A 22,595-nucleotide genomic window follows, 5' to 3' on the forward strand; every position below is an offset into this window, starting at 1 on the left:
TCTATGCTATACTTACTATGTATTATACTAAATGAATCTTGCATACATTAAAACTATGCTTTATGCCATTCACATATAGGCCTCCAAATTCTCTTCACACTTGCCTAACAAAGGGGAATAAAATGGCCTCTAAATAGGTGTCTTTGTCTTAATGGCTAGCTGAGTAGAAAGTATCCAGAAACCCAGTTTTTGTTTAGTAATGTTCATAGTCCGAAGTTTTTATGGAATCTGACTGGCAATGAAGACTGACCAGAGCTTAAGACAGAATGGGAGAAGAGGGATCATTAATGTGTTCCTACTTAAACTGAAGCCTTAAATTAGGCCTTGGCTTGAGTTGACTCTTACAGAGAGAGAATGAGGGGACAGAAGCTTGAACATGAAAAGCTCTATTTTATGCTGGTGGGTCTTCAAGTCCTTTTACTTCATCAGCTCCTTTCCTTTTCTCTGGACCTTGTCTCTTTTTTTTTATTGTGAAAATACCGTACAGAGGGGTTACAATTACATGGGCAAGATAATGAGTACATTTCTTATCAAGCATTGTAGCCTCCTCCTTTGTTTCCCCTTCCCTGAGTCTCTTTTTAAATGTATAAAATCCCCTTTTCTTTCACCTTCCTCTTTTAACCTCTAGGGGGCAGAGTTGATTGACATTACTTTCTATAAATGAGCAAGCCCAGTTACCTGTTGACAAATGCAAATGTGCCCATAGGGTACCTCAAGACTAAAAGGCCATAGAGTTCAAACATGTATGTTCCTACGACATTCTTAGTGGCTTTTCATTCTTACGGCTAAAGGATCACAAATCAACATGGCATGTGCCCATTTCATTTCTTTTTCTTTTCTTTCTTTCTCCTTCCTTCCTTCTTTCCTTCTTTCTTTCTCTCTCTCTCTCTCTCTCTTTTCTTTCTTTCTCTCTCTCTCTCTCTCTCTCTCTCTCTTTTTGGCCAGTCCTGGGAATTGTCCCTGAGCTTCTTTTGTTCAAGGCTAGCACTCTCCCACTTGAGCCACAGTGCCACTTCTGACTTTTTCTGTTTATGTGGTACTGAGGAATCCAGCCCAGGGCTTCATGTATGCTAGGCAAGCACTCTACCACTAAGCCACATTCCCAGCCCCCCAATTCAATTTCTTGCAATGAACCATATCTTCCTTGCCTTGGAAAAAGAAGGTAGTTGAAGAAGTAATAATAACAAATTTGGGGCTGGGAAGGTGGCTCAGTGGTAGAGCGCTTGCCTTGCATGCTCAAGGCCCTGGGTTCGATTCCTCAGCACCACATAAGAAAAAAGCCGGAAGTGGCGTTGTGGCTCAAGTGGTAGAGCGCTAGCCTTGAGCTGAAGAGCTGAGGGACAGCGCCCAGGCCCAGAGTTCAGGCCCCACGACCGGACCCCCCCAAAAGAAAAAACAAATTTGAAAAGAGCTATGCCAGGTATTTATACACACATGAATCAGAGGTTCTCAGTAGAACTTGAAAAGTAGTTGTGCAGACAATTATCATAAACTAGGTCAGATTTACACACAAACCCTGTGCAGAAATAGTTCAAAGGAAAATTTAAGATTATAACGAGGAAAGATTTTTTGTGTTTGGGTTTGTATTCATTTGATTCAGTTGCTCTGCTTAAATTCAACAAACATCTCCATGTTCATCTTCCTTATGTACTGGTGTAGTTAAGGATTTACTGGTTAGGAATATTCTCTAGGGGCTTGGGAAATAAGTTGGCAAAAAGGCAAAGGAGTTAAGATGTGACCCCATAGGAGGTTCACAGGGGAAAATAATCCCTGGGTGAAACTGTTTCCATCCATACATCAGTTTCAGAAAGAAAGCAGAACTGTAAACCACCCAGGGCGGCTGTAGGGTTCTTGTGGCTCTAATGATTTTGAGCTTCAGGCCCTTTGGTTTCATTTCATTGACTTGCAATAAAGAAAAACAAAAGTTAGACCAGTACCCTTTCACCAGTCATGGCAAATGGAGCATTAAACCACTGTTCAAATGTGCTGCAGCTCTTAAAAATTGTAGGGAGGAGGAAGTTGAGGAGGGCCCAGAGTTCAGGGAGCTTGTTTTGCAATGGCGTCCCAGTCAAGAGGATCCTTCTAGGGGCCACGTAGTGGGTGTTTAACACCTGAGTCAGCTTGCAGTGATGGTTCTTCATTCGGTGGCCTTCATCCACTATCATATATTTCCACCGAATCTGTAACATGAAAGACCATGGCGTGATGAGCAATAAAACAAATACAATGCCTCAGGAGAGACAAAGGGGATACGTGTGAAAGACTTAGAACTCAACTTCGTACACAAGGTGTCATGATATTCCCAAACACAAATCAATTTCAAAAACCAATACATTCCATGCATGGCAGTATGTGAAACCTCATGTTAAAGCAGCAATGTCTCTCAAAGACCAGCAGTGATCTTCATTTATTTATTTATTTATTTTGCATTCTAAATCACAATTTTACAAAGGAAGGAAATTGGGCCCAGCAAAACAAAATGGCGGACCCTCTGTCTGGATGTCCCATCTCTCCATCCAACGCTCTTTCTATTGACAGTGTGTTGTGACAAGTGCTCTAGACTTCAGTGCTAGGCTCCCTCTGCTCACAGGAAGAACAGGATGCAGAGAGCCGATCACAGAAGAAGTGAACACCTGGCTTGTGCTTGCACCAGCAAGCAACTACAGCTGAGATCCTCTTGGCTTCTTGCCTTCCTTTCTATCCCCCTGGCTTGCCTATTGCTTTTATGGCTCGGTTCAGTGTTGGTTTTTCCTTTTGTTTTATTTCATTTTGTTTGATCTGGTCGCTGACATTAAAAAGTTGCAGTATTTATATAAAAATCTGAGCACTCAGCTTCTTTAAAAAAGAAAAAAGAGAGAGCAAGCAACTAGCCTCCCTCAGTTCATGCATATTCTAGGACCCCTGTATCTAGGATCTAGAACCCCTGTTCTATTTTAAATAAAACTATGCTCACTGGCAGGTGATGCAATATTGTGATTCTTCCATGTATGCCAAAAAGTTAAACACAACAACGCCCATCCTGTATGAATAGCATTTAAAATGTTGAGAATGCTCATGGCGGTCCTCTTTCCTAAGGCTATAGTCCCTTTCTTCCCTCAAACCTTACCATTCCTCCTTCTTTCAGTTACTTCTAGTGAGAACAATGGGGAATGCTCCACTAAGGCTGCCCATCCCCTACACCCGGGTAGCTGTGGCCACAAAAAGCATCTGCTGCTCAGATGTCCCCAGCCCCTGTTGCGAAGCTCTTAAGAGAGAGAAGGTAGATGAGCCCGGCATTATACAGCGCTTGCCTTCCTCATTAAGAGCCCTGGTAGCACCAGGGGGAAAGGAATACACAATCATCAGTCAGGCTGGGATGTACAGGTAAAAGAAACGGCCAGGTTGTTTTCCTTCCTCTACCAACCTCTAAGAAAAAATGTTTAAGAATATTTAAAGTTGTACTTTCAATGGCTCCAAACTTTCCAACAGCAGCAAACGAGGCCCGCAGACCAGAATGTACTTAACTATATATTCGAAATCGACTTTCCTACCTAATTTAGCTTATGAAATAGTAAACAAGGAACCAGAGACCTTTGATTTTGCTATCGGGTGTACCACTAATTAGGTCTTCCACTTGGAAAAAATTATTACTCCTATCTGTAGCTCCATTTCTCCAGTAACAAATAATAGCAATGCATCTCGTTACCAGGAGTCTCCAATGAGTTTTGAAATACATATGCAGAAGACACAATATGAATTTTTTTAAAAAAGGATCTCATATGTACACACAGATTCCCATAGTAATATTGGAAACACATCATTTCTGACATTGCCAAATTCATCTCTGAGTGTGAGGGATAGAACACAGCATTGTTGTCAGTGCCATCTCAATTATTAAACCTCCCCTGGGCATACATTTCTTTTATGTTATTTCCTATGATACCATGAAAGGAACTCTCAGTTCCCAGAGCAAAGGTTTAATGCAGAGATACAACAAACCCCAGAAATAGGGATTCTGTTCAATTCTGGCCATAACTTAGTTTCAGATTATAATGGTTTCAAAACACCACAGGGTAAAAGAAATTACCAAGGTGGGGGGAAATCAAGTTTTCATGATTTGTTTCATGAAAGACAGTACTTACTTCCATCTTTCTATATAAACAATATTAGGAGACACCACGACATAAATGGAAGGAAAAAAGCCTTTTATTCTGTGGCTAAAGGACAGTGTAGGACATGCAAATGGGGGGACATGTAGGTCACTGAAAAAACTCAACTTTAAATAAATAGTCACAGGAACGGCCCTGACTAATTTGAACAATGTTTGTCCATTATTTTGCCAGGAAAACCAAAATCAGATATAGCACAAGTGTCTCGGCTTAGATAAATGCTCAGATGGAGAGCCCATATGGAGAGATTCCTACTCGCCTTTGAAGAGACACCACACACACACACACGCACGCACACGCACACACACACAAATGCATGCACAGAGATGAGACATACAGTTACATGGAGAATAACCCAGGCAACAAAAACAATGATTTCTTTCCAAGCATATAGGGCTGTTGGAGGGAAAAGTACTAGAAGGAACCCAGGTGAATTTTCCTAAACAATCTAAACTCACTGCCTATGACGGGATAGAGAAGAGTCCAGGATCAATCACATACCCCCAAGCAAAAAGTAACAGCGTGAAAAAAAGTAAAGCCTATGACCAAGACTGGTGGAGGAGGGAGCAGGGGGTGGTGGGGGGGGAAGGGGGAGAAAGACAGAAAGAGAGTAGCCACGCAATGATCACATTATACTACTGAGTATAATTGGGGGAGGGGGGGTACTTTACACTCCATTGAGAGAATCCATAATTAGAGACAAAAGAATCTTTTCAAAATAACATACCTTTGCAAGAATGTGCTTGTCTTTTATAATGTACTCATAAGTAGTGAGAAGGACATTGAATTTGCCACTTCGTAGTTGGGGGACCAGGGAACGGCGCATGGCAGGGGTACCCTGAATGGAAAGAAAATGATACCGATTACCCAATGGGAGTATGTGGGTGCTATTTCTCACTATTCATAGCTAATGGACCCAAGATGGAAGACTCTTGAAGTTATCATAATGCTGATGTACTATCCATGAAGCAACTCCAAGCTATACTGTACACATCTTGACTCTGTCCAGACCATATAGAAGGGTGTTCCCACTTAAGACCAAGGCGGGGAAAGAGAGATGGCAATTGCAGAGTGTAGGAGCTGAGAGGCTCCGTTTCTGTGGGAGCTTGCAGCAGGCAGGCCTGGTGCCTGGGTAATTGCCTGACTTTGCAGGCACAGTAGCAGCCCACCGTGAGCCAGTCAGCAGCTCGCGGGATGTGCGATATTTGTCATTTGTATTACTCTCATCAGAAACCTCGCAATATGATAATTAACAATTTTCTTCTGCATTTCACTATCTGAAAGTAATTATGGTTTATTACAGTAATCTTCTTGGGATGATTAACTCTCACTGTTTAGTACATGATGTACATGACAAAACTTTACAACCAAATACAGTTCACAGATGTGCATATGGAAATGAAGGAAATAAGGGCCTACTTCTTTGCTTTTCTACATTTACATACAAATACAGCGTTTCAAACCTTGTAAGAAATTTTCACCACAGAAGGAGCCCACTTGTCAAATTCATATGTCCAGTTAGATAGAGTCCTAGAGAACAACATAAATAACACAGTAAAGAACGACATTTGCATAAAAGTCAGTGGTTAAAAAGATGTTATTTTCAGACCTTGCTTTCTTAAGAGAGAATATAAAGGATCACCAAGTACATATTTATTTTAAAGGTGTGGAAATAAGAGATAAGTTAGAAATGAGCCACATGGTATGACAACTTTGCTTGTGCTTCATTAGAAAAAGAAAGTAACGCCTAGGAAAAAAATTAAAAATATAGAAAAGCTGGAAGCAAAAAAGAAATCCTACATTTTAATAGAGTACAGCAAACAGTAATTGCTAAGGTGATTTGGGAACTTTTAAACTAACCATGTAAATTTAGAGAAAACTTAAGTCAGGAAAAAAAAAAAACCACATGGAGATATTAAATAGATCTGTCCTGAACAAATAGGGAAAAACACTGAAGGGTTTAAAAAAAAATCCTTGAAAGTATCACCATGATCTAGGAGAACATGCAAGACAGATAAAATGCCTAGGATTGTATAAGTACTGTGGAGACAGGTAATTCACATACAAAGGTCTGTATGAGACACATTTAGAAGAAAATACAAAATGAATCCTTATTTGTCCTCAAGATCCAAGTTCACATCAGCACTATAACAGATCCCAGACAATCAAGCTGCAATCTGACACTCACAGCCACATTAGTGGCAGCCCTACGGAGCATCCTTCATTCAGGAGTGCCCCCTAAAGACCCGTGAGCGGTCAAGGTACTGGAAACGTGGTGGCCTTGGCAAAGACTGTTCTTGCGAAGCAACCAAGCTGCCTGTACACACAATGTACCCACTAAGGTTAGGTTAATGTAAAACTCACATTCAGGATGTGGATCTCCTCTCTCATTTAAAAGATACAATAAAGATGTTCAGATATATAATCTTCTGATCACGCACATATAAAATACATGTCTATGTGTATCTTTTGTGCAGGTGTATCTGTACATATACATTTGAAATGGAACAAGGAATATTTTTTTTAATCTTACCAAAAAAAAGCTACCCACACCTCCTGCTTTTTCTGAGTCACTTTGGAGGAGATGACAAGCGAGCCTCATTATTCAGTGTACAGTCATTATTCAGTCTGTACAGTCGTACGGACAGCAATGTTAGCAACTGGTAAAAAAAATCACTTGATCCAGTGCTTAACTAGCCATTAAGAAGACTGAGGTGGGGTGGGGTGAGAAATTAAAACCTTAATTCAGATTACCTGCTCCTGGTAATCGTACTACATTACATGCTAGGATTTTTGCCTCACACAAGACAGGAGGCCGGCCAAGCTAGGCGAGAGGGTGACTGTGGAAGGGATGACTTCACTTACGAGAGGGGAACGATGATGAGATAGGGACCATTGAGTCTTTTGTGCTCCATCAGGTAAGTGATGAGTGCGATGGTCTGTATGGTCTTGCCTAGCCCCATCTCATCAGCTAGGATTCCGTTCAAATTGTTATTATACAGGGAAACCATCCATTCCAGGCCCTGGAGCTGAAATGAAGAGTAATTGCTTCAATTATCCAAGACCTGCACAGGTAATTAATACTAATACAACTCAAGTAAGGCTGTGACTTCTTCACTTCTCCAAGCTGGAGCCTGGGTTGCCCACCGCAGGCAAGTGCAGGGGAGGGAGGGGGGGGAGAGGGACAGGGTGGCGGGGGGAGGGGGAGAGAAGGGGGGGGGAAGCACCAGTGCAAGAAAGAATTTAAAATATGAGCCTGCAAGCATCCGGACTGCTTGGCAGGTGCTGAGTGTTAATCAGATTTAGAAATGATGGGCTGTAGCATACTGGTGGGATTTTAAGCAGCTTTGCTGCTCATCCCTACTTAGCATTTCACAGTATATGACATTCTAGAATTATAACAAATGAAGAAGACCCAAACCTACATCGATTCCAACCAATCCAAGGACAAAAAGCCAATGGGAGGATTAGGGGATGAACAAACCAGAAGGCAGGTTTGGCACACGGGCCACTGATCATTAGGGATGGCTTTCTTGGTAATGAAAAGCCTTTCCCCCCCACCCTCTCAGCAAGGCAGTCCCGTGACCAGGAAGCCAGGGCCACTTTGCTGGGCTCTTGGGAGGACATTTCTTGTCCTGGCAGAGAGAGAGTTTCCCGGCAGCACATGGAAACTCTGCCATGTGTGCTCCCAAAGGCAGCACACTGGGAGCCAAATGCCTGGAAATGTGTGTGACATCTATTTAAAGCATGAAAGTAGTGCACAAGGGACTCAGCTCTGGATCCCTCGTGTTAAGCAGGGAAGAAAGGCGAGGTTTGAATGCAAAATTGCTACACTTCCTTCCTCCTATCTTCCGTTTCCTTGCTCCATCAAACCATCGATAGAATGAAGAATATATCTGGGTGTGTATGTACGTGCACACACACAAGTATCTCCATATGTACATGGTAAAGTCAATTTAGCTTGCTTGCCAATGAAGTTATGATTAGAGAAATGTGAATATCAATTAATTATTTTGGGAGAGAGAGAGAGAGAGAGTGAATGTGTGTGTGTGTGTGTGTGTGTGTGTGTGTGTGTGTGTGTGTGTGTGTGTGTGTGTGTGTGTGCAGGTACTGTGGCTTAAACCAGGACACCGTTCCCTAGCTCTTTTTTTCTTTTTCTTTGCTAAAGGCTGGCACTCTACGTGAGCACAGTTCTACTTGTGGATTTTTGGTGGTTAATTGGAGATAATCTCATGGACTTTCCTCCCTAGTCTGGCTTCAAGTTGTGATTCTCAGATCTCAGCCTCCTAAGTAGCTAGAATTTCAGGCAGCCACTGGCAACCGAATACAATGGACAGAAAGTGAGTGACAGTGAGGCACCAGCTCCTCACTGGGAAGCCTAAAGAGCTAAGCGTCACTCAAGGGAGTGACGCAGAGTGACGGATGACAGGAGGAAATCAGTACAACTCTAAAAGTGATTTACCAATGATCCCCAAATAAACCTCTCATACACAAATATAGAAACACTGATTAACAACCAGCTCAGGTAGGGTAAATGAGAAGAAAGCCACTCTGGAGGGCTGGAGGTATGGTTCAAATGATAAAATGCCTGCTGAGCAAGTAGTGAAGCCCTGAGTTCAAATCCCAGGACAACAATGACTGCAATAACTGTTACTCAGAGTTTCCTATCATGATGTTATATCAAGAATGTCTTCAACTTTTCTCTGACAATTAAATATACAAATAAAAATATTTCAAAAAAAACCCAATATTCTGAACCTATTGAAGACATCGTGATCTTTGGGAAAATGATAACTTTAACAAAGCCAGGGAATAGTCCTCCCAATGTGTGCAGGGATTCCTGGGGACCTCAAGATTCGTTCCAAACACTGACAAGACCGAGTAGATTTTCATAATAACACCAAGGTGTTTCTTGTCATTTTTATCATGTTGGTATTGGCACTGTTGGTGCTACAACACTATGGGGAAAACCTGCTGGCACTTAGCAGCACTAGTGTGACTAGCAGACACACTCCCTCCATCCCTCCATCCCCACCCAATAGGAGAAGCACAGGACCACATTGTTAGAGCAGAAGGGACCAGATGTCATAAAGCTTGAGATCTACTGGTTTAAAGTAAGTGCTTGCCAAGCACATTCTAGAAGATACCAGTTTTTACATCCCAAGTGAGATATAAAACTGTGGATTTGGGGACCAGGGTAGTTTCAGAATTATAAAATTAATCAATATTACAAAAATTATTTAATTATAGGATGCTGATGCAGGTGCTGATGTTGTTGCCAAGTCTGTAGTGTGCTAATGTGCACGAGAGGTCACTGTCAGGTGACTCCAAGCCTGGTTAGTTGGGACAATCCAGGGTTATGTTCATTATCCATAGTAAGAGCTCCTCTATGCTCTTATAAGTGTCCAGATTTGGGATAGTAAATTGTGAAATAGTCCTGCTTACAGCTGATAGTAGGTCCTATGTTAACCTGAACCAAGCATCTTAAATTTTAAATATTTTCTCAACTTTTGAGAATAATTCATGGAACCAATGAAGCAATGATCTGGAAAACATGCAGTCAGAGGTAGAAGATGGGAGTCAACCTCAGTCCCCATCAAGTAAATGGACCACTTTTTATGTTTAGAGCTGAGTTTGGTTTTAGGGATTTGTTTGTTCGTTTTATGTTTTTGTTGGTTTGAGCTCAGGGTTTTGTGCTTGCCAAGAAGGCACTTCACCTCCTGAACCAGCTTAGCTATAGCTTACTTTTTCATCAAAGCAAAGATGCTCATACTTTTTATTCTAGCTTTTGAAAAGGCATTCATGCCTTAGATGAAGGCAAATGGTTGAATTTATAGCATAACGTTACAGCCAAAACTAAAATACTTAGAGAAAGATTCTATTTTCTTCAGGATAAGGTGAGATGTTTCTTACACAGACAGAATAGGGCTGGCTATTTCATTTTGAAGAAATCCACACTGAAGCTGTTCTAAACATTAAGCCAGTGTGTCAAATAAGAGAACTCATCCCAAATCTACAAAGGAGTAAACAGGTATGACGTTTCCTAGAAAACATGAAGAACTTGCAAGTGCTAGGAATGAAAAATGATAGACACAATGGGCAGATTCTCAAAATTACCATCGGCATGATCTAGAATGTGCCACTATTTCCAAACCTCTCAAGTACCTCCAGGGGCATGACAGCCTCTAATCAAATTCAGGTAGAAGACTAGGACTTGCCAAGAAAACACAAACATGTCAACTACCTGATAATGCTTTAGGGTCCCATTAATGAGGAGGGCAGACTGCTTCTCCACCCGCTCTGAGATGGCATGGGCCACGGTGTAGTAGGACTGGGATCCTCTGGCGCTGTACTGCATGCTGTATTCATCATCCACATCTTGCTTCGCTGTTCTGAGAAGGACAAAGTGGAAAACCACATGGGAACATTTTAGTACAGGTGTCACTTCATTCAAAACAAATGGAGAGCTTCAGATAGCCGTGATCAGTCTAGTTTAGCAACTACCACATGTCCTCCTTGTGAAAATAACATGATCGGTGATCTTCACAATCGCTGGACATCATTACTATCTCCATTTTGTGCCTGTGAAGAACTGGAGGCTCAGAGAAACTCCTTCCTTCGACAGGTCATAAAAGGTACCCTTGACCTCCAACCATCAGATGCAGATTTGCGCTTTGCCAGTAGGGCTGCCCAGGGCTGTTAAAAAAAAAAATCCTATTCCCAAAACACTGGCCCAAGCTTGGAGGACAAGTGGGAAGGAATGGAAGAAGACATCAAAAAGGCAGAGAAAGAAGAAAAGTAGTCTTCTGTCTTCCATCCCTTGTTAATGAGGTGGCATTTTATTCTATATGCAATAAGGAGCCACTGAGCATTCTTAAAAGTTTGTGTGAAAGAACAGAAACAAAGGTCTACAGCTATAGAGAAAGGAGGAATGTCTTAGGCAGTCTATTTCTGTTTCTTGAAAACAGGCTGTTTCACCACAAGGGACGTACAATCCACTGATAAGACAGGACAAACTGAGATAATGAGCTAGGGGTAAATGTGTAGGGGAAGTTTGGGGCTGGACAGAATAGATGGCCAGGACAAGACAGAACCAGTGATGTGTCACATTTTGGCTTCTGAGCATGTTGATGCCATTAAGAGATGTGGGAAAGGCAGGAAAGCCATCAGTTAAGAGATAGTTTCATCAAACTAACTTTGGACAGAAATGCAAGCAACAGGTGTAGAAATCCAAGAGTGAGCCTGAGCTAGAGGTTGGGAAGTGGGGAGGGAAAGAGAGGGAGAGGGAAGAGAATGTAGAAGGAAAGAAGGAAGGAAGGAAGGAAGGAAGGAAGGAAGAGAGGAATATAAAAGAGGGAGGAGAGAAATGAGGAAAAGATGGAAGTGGGAAGAAGGAGATGAGCAGCATAAAGCCCTTAGACCTGGGGGTTCACAGCTCAGAAGTGACCTCTGAGGGGCTGAGGACAATTTCAGGTGGAATGTGAACCTAAGTTGATCTCCCTGCCTTAAATAAGAGTTTCTAAGAGAAAGTCCCCTGGCCCTCTCCAAGGGCTACATACTCAATGATCTGCTTAGCATCCTTCTCAGAAACTTCTTCACTGTTTGGATCCAGAACTATTTTTTCTTCGGTTTCCTGTCTACTGGACTCTTCTTCCTCATCCTGGAGAAAGAAGAGAGATAAGGAGAGCACTATGTTGTAATGAGTGAATTTATGATTGACATTTTCTAGAAAGGGAACAAACAGTATGCAACTTCACAAATGAAGGAAATAAATACAATTAAAGGGGAGGGAGTAAATTCATTCAACATCTACTTAAAGGAGGAAATTCACCATTCCATGGTTCCTCAAGTCAGCGAATGAGAAAACAAAAAGGACCTTTGGGGATCCTGTATGTACTTGGCCCGCAAGAATAATATGTTAAAATCATGGCAGTAAAACGTGCACTTGTCATTATTTTGTTATTCAGAGTCCTATAGAACATATCTGCTCTTTCTCACTAGTATTCTATAGCCTTTTCTTCAATGGTAGATATTAGAGTTCTCAACATCCTTCTATAGCCCCTAAAAACAACACCAAAAAACCCTCTCCCTGATCATGCTGCAAACTCTAGGGGCTTCCCATTCTTACTTTAGCAGTACTGGAGCTTCTGCCCACCCTATTGTGCATCTGCTTCCTACCACACATTCACACATTCCTATGCATCCAGAGTAAAAAGCTCATTAATTTGCAAAGGATCTATTATATCCCTACCCTATGGAGTAGATTATACTATATTCCACAAAGTAGTTGCAAGTGTCACTAAATATTTATTAGGTCCATTACTAAACTAAAATTAAAGTGTTTAAAGGTAACAGTGCATCTCCATAACTCTTCAATGAAGAGTACCAATGCTAACCTCAAATCCAGGATGACAGATCTCTAAGACCTGGCAGGGCCAGTGGTGGGGAGGGGTGAGAGGAGGGGAGGGTATGGCACTGGATGAGATAAGGACTCAGTGTCTCAGCCCAATGCCTTTAGCTCTTAGACAAGAAAACTGGGAGTGACACACCACAAGTGTGTTTGATCGTCAGTCTCTGGTTAACCAGCCTACTTTTTCTTAACTTTGTCTCCTCTGGCTTTCTTCCTAAAAGAGAAAACTCTCCTAGTAGCCCATTTTGTGGATTCATTCACCAAAGTTAGCAAGACATAGAAAGAATAGCTGAGAAATAAATGATCATGGTCCAAATGGTTATGCCTTATTAAATGTAATGTTTATTAATTTCAAAAGCAGTGAACGCTCATGGTAGATTAACTTAGAAAATAAAGATTAAAAGAAAAAGAGGGAAAATAGACATTGCCCTAAAATCCTGGTAAGTGATTTATCAGTTAGGCTGCTTCTAGCTGGTCCTTGGTGTTTGGGCTATAGCCCACTTTGTGCCACAATTCTTCTATGCTGGTAACCACCAGATTGAATGGCTACATAGTAATGATGCTATAGCAAAGGAGATAGAAGTCACTTAATCCTTCAGTGTGTATTTATTATACTAAACATTCCATAAAGGACCTGACCAATATTTTTCATTATTTCTAAGTTACTATTAAAAGTATCCAAGATTGTCATTTTAGATACATTAAGTACTCCCTCCAAGAGACTGAGAAATGTACTTCTCTTTGAGTAACAAGTAACTCAAATGATTCAAACAAGAACTACACTTAAAGAGAAATCCAGAGGATCGATAAACTCATTCAATCAAGTCCATGTTGCTCTTCCATCCATGTTCTCAAGCTCACAACTTCAAATAGACTCTACAGCCTAAAGAACTTCACAATTTTTTAGGCAGTTAACTCTCGGGGTGAACCACTTGGAGGCACAGGATTGCCTTTCCCAAAGTAATCCAACTTCAATTCTCCCTGAAAGCCATTTTCCCCATCTCCAATTTAATGCTAGCTTCTCTTTACTTGGTACCAAATGAGTTTAGAATTTGCCAGGTTTCCCGGTCAGCCAGCAGCCCCCAAGAGATCATGGCAGCACTAGACATGTACTGCCAGAGCTTCTGCAGATGCTTAGCCAAAGGTAATCATGGAGGAAAAAAACAATGGACCATCTCAAGGATTCAGCTTCTGTTCAGGAAGAACTTCTATCCCTCCCACCAACTTCCAATGAAGTGAGTGCCACAGGAGATACATTCATACCTCCTCTTCATAATCAGAGCCGCTTTCTTCACTGTCGGATCTAGGGGCAACTTCATAACTAAGGAAAAAGAGTGGAGAATGGGCTTAATTTTGTAAAGATTATAAAACACAGTAGACACACATGGCACTGATCAATTTGACAGATGACAAATCAAAAAAATTAAACATAGGACTACCTTGTGATCCAGCAATTCTACTCCTGGGCATTTACCCAAGATATTATAAACCAGGATACAACAAAGCCATGTTCGTTGCTGTATTATTCACCATAGCCAAGGTAAGAAATCAGCCCAGCTGCCCCTTAATGAACAAATGGATCAAGAAAATGTGGTATATATACACAACAGATTTTTACTCATCCATTTGAAAAAAAATGATAGTGTACCATTTGTAAACAAATGGCAAGACCTGGAAAAAATCATTTTAAGCAAAGTAAGTCGTGTCTGAGGGACAAAGGATGATGTTTTCCCTTATATGTAGATGTCAGATTTAACTTATAAGCTTATAATAAATATGTTGGGTGGTAGGCAACACAGCAAAAGCTATGTTGTTTTTGTTTCAAAGATTTTACAAAGCCCACCCAAACCTACAACACGCAAAGGACACCAGTAATTCTGTGCTCACTCCTTACCCAGGATTCATTTCCAACCAGGCGTCCAGCTGACTGGCTTTGGGTGCTTCTGGTCCAAATAGGACCTTGCCAGTTTCTGTGTGGGTCACTTTGACAGGCAGGTCGCTCATCTGACTGCTCTCATCTATCGGCTAGAAAAGGGGGAAAGAAATCACGTCACCACTGGATATGAGGATGATGTTATCCCAGTTCTATGCTGAATATTTCTCAGCCTCTGAAATGTGTTCCTGAGTTTCAAATTTTCATCACCTAATGAGTCTTGGTGAGAAGAGAGGCCACCACCCACTAAAGAAACTGAGAACATGGCCTCTTGAAACTAAGGTATAGGTAGGAGACAGACGTTCCACTGGGGGAAAAGAAAACGTTATCATCAGCAGTGAAATAACACTGGCCATGTTAGGTCCCACCCATGTATTCCTTGAATCAGTTGTAAGGGTAAGGTAGAATACTGGGTCTAACTGAGTCAGATTCTCCAGTATCCCTGGAGGTCTGCTGAATTACCCTTTGTCTTATAATAAGTTGAGCATCCCTGACCCCAAAATCCAAAATGTTGAGTGTCACCATGACAACACAAGTGGAAAATTCCACACCTGACCTCATGGATCACAGTCACAGTCAAAACACAGGCATACTACAATAGTATATAAAACCATCTGCAGATAATATGTAGAAGCTGTTGATGAAATATAAATGAAGTATATAGTTAAACTCAGATCCCATCCCCAAGATATCTCAGTATATCTATGTAAATATGCCAAAATCCTCCAAAAAAAAAACCATGCCAAATCTGAAATATTTCTAGTTTCAAACATTTAGGATGAAGAGTATTCAACCTATAACATACTCTCTTCTTGTACAAGGTAGAAAGAGATGATTTTGGTCATTTGGAACTAACATCTTCTTAATTCCCATGAAACAACCACAAGAAAGCCATGATTTTACTGAGAAGGAAAAAGACACTACTGTAGCTCACACCATCTAGTTAGTAGCTGACTTGACATCCACTGAACTAGGGTGCTTGATCTAAAACCAAAGTACCAGGTATCTAACTTATTCATTATAAATATAAGTATGACAAAGAAAAAGAAAAAGGCCTGGTTTATTTGAAGCCTAGACAATCAACCAAAGCTGAGGTGAAGCTTCATTTCTAAACTACATGAAAAGTAGCTTGCTCCAAACATTAAGACAATAAATGAACTGCAGAGGTGAGGTGTATTTAACCTACTCTAGAGAACAAACTGTCTTTAAAAGATCTGCAAATGAAGCAATCCTATGCAAAAGAATGCAACCGATTTCTAGAGGCAGATCCCTGGGTATGATACTTAGAAATGCTTCATTTGTGAATTCTTCAAGTTATATATTTCCTGGAGAGTAATAAAACAGAATGTTTAGGCAATTTATTATTTCAAAGAAATTTTCCTAAATGACTCTTAATTAGTTTTGTGGTGAAATAAATATAGGAAACACTATCAGCTGTAATTATGATTACCATATAATTTACTGTTCCAATTACGAAAAAAAAAGTGATAGCAAAAGCAGTATGAAGGCTTCATTCTATAACTTACAGAAAATGGACAAAAAAGAAAGGGAAAGAGCTGGGTGCTGGTAGCTCACACCTATAATCCTAGCTACTCAGCAAACTGAGATCTGAGGATCATGGTTCAAAGCCAGCCTTGGTAGAAAAGTTCAATAAACTCTTATCTCCAATAAACTACTAAGAAACAGCTGGAAGTGGTGCTGTGGCTCAAGTGGTAGAGCTCTAGCTTTGAGCAAAAGAAGTTCAGGGATAGAGCCTAAGCCCTGAAAAAATAAAACAGAAAGAAAAGAAAAAAGAAAAGAAGAGGGAAGGGGAAAGGGAAGGAGAGAAAAATGCCAAAAGCCTGAGCCCCCTGTACTTTTTCCCCCTTTCTTTCAAGCAAGTCCTATGAAGAGAAGAAGTCATGTATTAGCAATTATTCACCCAAAGAACCTTAAGAGAAGAAAAGGCTTCCTCTATACTACCATTTCTTTCCCCTTTTATGTGGGCCACAGCAACGGTTCCAAGTCCCACCACTTAGCATGGCCACAGGACACTTCCTCCTCATTAATGTAAAAGGTCATTTATACACTCACAAGTTGAAGAAGGAAATCTACTATTTGCTATCATTTTCCTTAGAAAAAAAAAAATCATATCTTGTTATCTTGAACTACTATAATAGAGCTTGTTTTATTGCTGATGCTGTGACTCAAAGAAAATTGGAAATCATTGTGGCTGGAATTAGAATTTTGGCAAAGCACTAAATGAGCATAGAAGAGTAATAAGAACATTATTTCAAAACAAACTGAACAAGATGTCCACTTTACAAACTTGCACCAACAGAAATAGCATCTGTGCAAATTAAAGGAGGGGAGGGATGTATGTCACAAGCCCAAGATCAGTAATTCATCTTCCCAAGAGATAAGAACACAATTACAGGAATATGCTCCATCTCTCCCCATGTGTTTGCTAATTGCAGACTAAGGGGCAGCATGCTTAGGTAAGGCTGAGCTTTTGCAAATGGGGAGTCAGTTCTACGTGCTCTCATGTATAGTATTCATAACATCCCACTCAGAAGTTCCTACATATTAGACATTATCCCAGTCTTTCTTTCCTTATGATAGCTTATGGTGATTAGCCACCATTTATTTTCAAGAGGTTTCTGCATTTAAGAGTGGTTCAACTTTTCTTCCTGCATCCATTCAAGTTGTGAGCTCAGAACAGGAATCATGAACCCAGTGATGCTTGAATGGGAAAGCTCCTTGGGGCATGCTCCTTCCCATGTTTCAAGAAGGTTTATCAGAAAGGTGTTGGTGGCTCACGCCTGTAATCCTACTCAGGAGAAGGAGATCTGAGGATCTCAATTTGAAGCCAGCCTGGGCAGGAAAATCTATGAGACTCTGATCTTTAATAAACTACTCAAAAAAAATCTGGAAGTAGAACTGTGGCTCGAGTGGTAGAGTGCTAGCCTTGAACAAAAAAAGCTTATGGATAATACTCAAGCCCTAGTACAGGTGCAAAAAAAAAAAAAAAAAAAGGCTTATCAGGGTCTCTGAGAGAAAAAGGTGGTTTGAACTCAATTCCTTTCTGTTCTACTTTGTTACTGTGCTTCCTTATTGTGAACCACTGGACAGATCTTTGAAGGTGCTTTTTGTTGTTTTCTTTTTTTCCTAAATGCACTTAATAAGTAGTTGCATCTTTGGGACTCAGTAGACTATCAGAAATACTAGGAGAAATTTAGGCCTATGCCCATGTAGTTATGTACAGAATCTACATTATAAGCCTATAAAAATGTCAAACGATACATACACATGTAGGTTTGTGTGTTTTTACAATTTCGAATTAGTAATAAACAAGGGAAGCTGGGTAACGGTTCATGTTTCTGTATTAGATATCTACAGGCCAAATGTAATTATGGAAACACTCTATAGTCCATATAGCCACAAATATATGGCTATCTGTACACTGAAATTTTTGGAATGGTATACAACAAAACTGCTTATTAGGTGATTGGCAAGAAGTAGATGACTCGCCATTTTATCTTTTTCATATTAATTTTAATTTTCTACTATGCTAATATAGTATAGTTTTCATTTAAAATGATTATCTGGGTAAAAATAAAATTAGGGTACACAGGGGATGCTGCTACAGGTGCAGCAGGGACTTTCATTTAGTATATACTCAATGAACGCAGTAGCAATGGGTGGTGTTCCTTTCTTACCTCTCCATCTGGTCCCAGGGCAGACTCCCCTCCCTCTGCATTCTCCTCAGCCTTCTGCAAAATAGCAACGCAAGGTCAAATGTTACATGTAAATCAAGAAGATAGGACAGGGCGCCATGGCAACTCTTTGGTATGTAACTTTTTCACTACCACTCATCTTCATCTAACAAAGCTTAACTCTGAGTGCTCTCTCTCTCTCTATATATATATATAGGCATATATATAATTTCTTTAAATGGTTGTATAAAGGAATTGCTAATCAACAGAGCAGTTTCCTTATTTTTTTCTTTGTTATCTGAAACAAAGCCTGTATTGTGTTAGCAACTTGCAGTGAGTCATTTAAAGACAGATGTGATTCAAGTCTAGTACACTAGAGATTTGTGGATTTTATCTTTAGGGACCCAAAGAGCTTAAGACATGGCAGAATCAAGAGAGCAGTCAAAATTGGAATCGTTCTTCTCATGTTTGGCATGGTGAAGACAAATCCTAACATAATTAGCTCGACTATCCTATTCCCTGAGCAAGTTTTCATCAGCAATGAAGAACAGCATTCTAAAACTGTCCATCAAAAATAAGCTCTGAGCTGCTCCTGGGTCATAAAAAATGTGAAATAATACAAAACTCTGTGAGTTCCCTGGGTGTTTTCCACTCTACCTAATTGGCTTTCATAATACACAATATTTCCACAGTGTGTACATGGAGAAAGTAATGCAGATACTGCAATCTCAGGAAAAGTTCTGTCATCTACCATTTCTCAATATTCAATATCTCCAGTCCACTAACCTCCATGTGCCTCAAAGAAAGCGAAATGAGAAGCAAAGATTATGTAACATTTTTTTTTTTTTTGGTCGGTCGTGGGGCTTGAACTCTGGGCCTGGGCGCTGTCCCTCAGCTCTTCAGCTCAAGGCGAGCGCTCTACCACTTGAGCTACAGCACCACTTCCGGTTTTCTGGTGGTTTATTGGAGATAGGAGTCTCACGGTCTCTCCTGCTCTCCTGCCCAGGCTGGCTTTGAACCGCGATCCTCAGATCTCAGCCTCCTGAGTAGCTAGGATTACAGGCGTGAGCCACCAGCGCCCAGCTATGTAACATTTTTATATAGATTCAAGAGAGTCTCAACAGCAATCTATACAAACCATCTAAAATTTCTTCCATTTATAACAAACTTTCTGACAAGTATTCTATATAACCTGTACAGAACTTTAATTTTGTTTTAAGGCAATCAAGAAGCTACACTGTTTCTATGTAATTCAATGTGGAGAACAAAACTGTAGTAGTTTCCTTTATCAAGATATTTAAGAAAAATGAATTTTCCTCCTTTAGGGTCTGGTTAATTAAGAATATAGATAATGAAATGACATCAACTCAACTTTGTTCACTCCAACTATTGGTGTGTTTTGTCTTCTATAAAATAACAAATTAGTTATCTTCTCAAAGCAACTTTTCTGAAACTGTTTAATGTTTAACATCTGTCTTCTGCCCCTACAATAGCAGAGAGGAACCATAAATATCTGACATTTCTGAATTCTCTGTTAAAGTGATTTTCTTACCAACTACTTCTATCTCTGTATGTCAAGGAACAAGGCATAATGTACCTCCTGCCCAAGAGAAATAATGCCTTTGGTTATGCTCACCGATTTAAGATTTCTCTTTGTGTTACTCAGAAGTGAAAATATTTACAAGCTCAAAGGAATGACAGGCCAAGTTCTCTACAAGGTTGGAGCACAGAAAACAATGGCAGAACTCCTCCGCTCAGAAAAGAAACCATGCCTGAAGCTTCTATTCTTGGGATTCAAGCACTATACTCAGAGGACAGTTTTAATTAATAGGAGAAAGTCAATTAATCCTACCATTCTTTCCACACAAACCAGATATAAGCTACAAATTTGGCCAACAAAGAAAATCAAATGAGACAATAAAAAAGCCAATTTCAAATATCTAGCATGTGGAACTGGATCACCATCTCAATGAATAGCACATTAAAAATCTTGAAGTGCCAGAAATGAATAGAATCAAAACTATTCTGCAGGCTACTCTCCTATGAATATACTATGAGCTAGCCTGAGTGTTATCGGAAAACTGCCTCATAATCGGACTCTTTCATCACTTAAAGTCCCCAAAACATTTTTGTAAAAAGTCATATTAAGTACCAAGAGGCAATGTACTATTAGATTCAAGCCACTTGGTTCTGGAGTTAGACAAACTGCATGTGAATCTCAGTGCGGTGACTGAGTGCAAAAAGACCTTAGCTGTAGGATTTTGAGCTATTTGCTTCTGTTTATAACTTGGTTCCCTCTTGAAGCAGTTAGTTACACACCAAGGACTGTTTCAGAACTGGACCACAGGTCCAGATGTGAAATCCAGAGTTTTATATGATACTCACCCCAAAGTGTTAATCTCCACAATGTAATGTCTGTAACAGACTGGGTATGGCATTGTCTGAAAATTAACTCAGGAAGCTATAAGAGCAAGGATTAACATTCATTTTGTTTACCGAGGTTTTCTCATAGCCACAGGGGTGCCTAGAACTGAAGTCACTCAATGACTATTTGAGATGAAGGAATGGCTGAAAGCTTTAAAAGCAAGGACTTTCATGTAGTATATACTCCATGATGATGATGATGATGAAGAAGATGATGATGATGATGATTGTAATTAGGTACCAATATATATATGCAAGTTTAAAATGGTGGTGTGTGACCTCACTAATGCATGTCATGTCCTTAAACTCAGTTCTGCTATGTTATTATAAGAGGTGAAACCCAAGTAGCGTCTAGTCTATGGATGAGATGTGAATATCTCCCATCATACTTTAGATTCTTTCAGCTATGTGGTGGTCTCTAGTCAGAGTTCTTTGATAGATCAATATTCTGGCATCAAAATGATGCTTTATTTCAGAAGAGAAACCAAAGCAAAGCAAGATGAGTCCCCCTCCTCTATTCAAATGGACACTAAAGATTGGTCTCGGTGATTCTGTTTGATCTAACTTTGGACAGTCTTTGGACAGAGGCTGTGCCTCTGGTGAAATGTCCTGGTAGGATGTGGCAGGTGCTATGGTGTTTCCTCCCACCTGAGAAATCTTCCTACATAATTATCTGTATCATGGAATTGCTAACACACAATCTCAATATGACTGGCTGGTACTTGTGCTTAGATCCATTAAATAAAGTAAATAAATAAGCATTGCAGTTCATTCATTAATCAAGAATGAAGGAACTTTGCATTGGCTTCTTTCTACCAAACAAAACATTTCAAACTAATTATACTTACAAAGGCAGGAAAGAGTATAATTAACCTAGTCAGCTAAGGAGATATGTATGATACAAATTACTAGCAAGTAAAGGTTACTTGCTACTAAAAATTACTCAGATCTAAAGACAATTTGGCTCCCCAATCTCCAACGTCACTGTCAATATCCACAAGTAAAGCGATGTGCAGGCTACTTATTGTTTTTTTCTTCAGAAGGCATATGAAAAGAATGGACCAAAGAGCTATGGGGAGAGGGACAGGAATCCCTAACTATGAAAACTAAACTCAGGAAAACAGATTTCAATGGGGACACTCTGTTTAGATGATCAAAACACAAGAGGCTTCAAAGAGATATTGTAAACAATTGTAAACTGACACTTCTACATCGAAATATTTTTCAATCAATATTATAAAGTGAATGCATTTTTATTTTATTTTATTTTTTTGTCAGTCGTGGGGCTTGAACTCTGGGCCTGGGCGCTGTCCCTCAGCTCTTCAGCTCAAGGCGAGTGCTCTACCACTTGAGCTACAGCGCCACTTCCTAAAGTGAATGCATTTTTATCCACTGGCAGGTATAACTATAATATGCTCAAACAACATTGAAAAATGCAGGTGTTTTAAGGACTCACTTCGCTTCACAGGTGAAGCAATGTGCAGGAACCACTTGAGCATAGGGATAGGTGGTCAGCAACAAAACTGTCCAGGACTACCAAATTAACAAGCACTTGCACATTACTTACGGATAAGTCATTCTGAACATTTCTGACTCCAGAACTAGTTGATGCAGTTAAGCAGGATTGAGATCCCAACTTCTGCTATTACCCATTTTGACACTGAGCTCATCAACTAAACTGCATCATCGATGCCTTGTTTTCCCCTGACCTTACTAGAAAAATTCTTGAGAGGAGAGGCTGAAATATATTATATCATCTTGGGGGGGGGGGGGGGAGAAAGAGATAAAAGCACCCAGAAGAATCAGAGTAACTTGAATTTAAAACAGATGTTTCAACATTATTATTCTGTTTTCCTAATTTTCATCACTGAAAATTAGGTGAGCAGGCTTTTTTCTCTTCGTTATCTAAGGTTAGATTTGCTAGCACCATGTTGAACACTACACATCAAGCCAAGAAGGTTCCCTTCCAATGTTTAACAGTCCTG

The 22,595-nt window shown here is 40.2% G+C and overlaps 1 protein-coding gene across 2 annotated transcripts in view; it reads right to left on the minus strand.

Annotated features, from left to right (window-relative positions):
• The window catches only part of Smarca2 (SWI/SNF related, matrix associated, actin dependent regulator of chromatin, subfamily a, member 2), a 172,544-nt gene that overhangs the window by 96,796 nt on the left and 53,153 nt on the right, over positions 1 to 22,595 (minus strand). For both annotated transcript variants that reach the window (XM_042699317.1, XM_042699316.1), the window contains exons 10-18: positions 18,190 to 18,243; positions 14,453 to 14,583; positions 13,822 to 13,879; positions 11,708 to 11,808; positions 10,393 to 10,540; positions 7,014 to 7,177; positions 5,612 to 5,678; positions 4,876 to 4,986; positions 1,938 to 2,180 (exon numbers count right to left, since the gene is read on the minus strand). In XM_042699317.1, coding sequence (XP_042555251.1) covers positions 1,938 to 2,180; positions 4,876 to 4,986; positions 5,612 to 5,678; positions 7,014 to 7,177; positions 10,393 to 10,540; positions 11,708 to 11,808; positions 13,822 to 13,879; positions 14,453 to 14,583; positions 18,190 to 18,243 — 1,077 coding nt within the window. The remainder of the gene's footprint in view (positions 1 to 1,937; positions 2,181 to 4,875; positions 4,987 to 5,611; positions 5,679 to 7,013; positions 7,178 to 10,392; positions 10,541 to 11,707; positions 11,809 to 13,821; positions 13,880 to 14,452; positions 14,584 to 18,189; positions 18,244 to 22,595) is intronic.

Source organism: Dipodomys spectabilis, unplaced genomic scaffold (assembly GCF_019054845.1).
Source record: "Dipodomys spectabilis isolate Male_0828 unplaced genomic scaffold, ASM1905484v1 ptg000241l, whole genome shotgun sequence".
NCBI lineage: Eukaryota > Metazoa > Chordata > Mammalia > Rodentia > Heteromyidae > Dipodomys > Dipodomys spectabilis.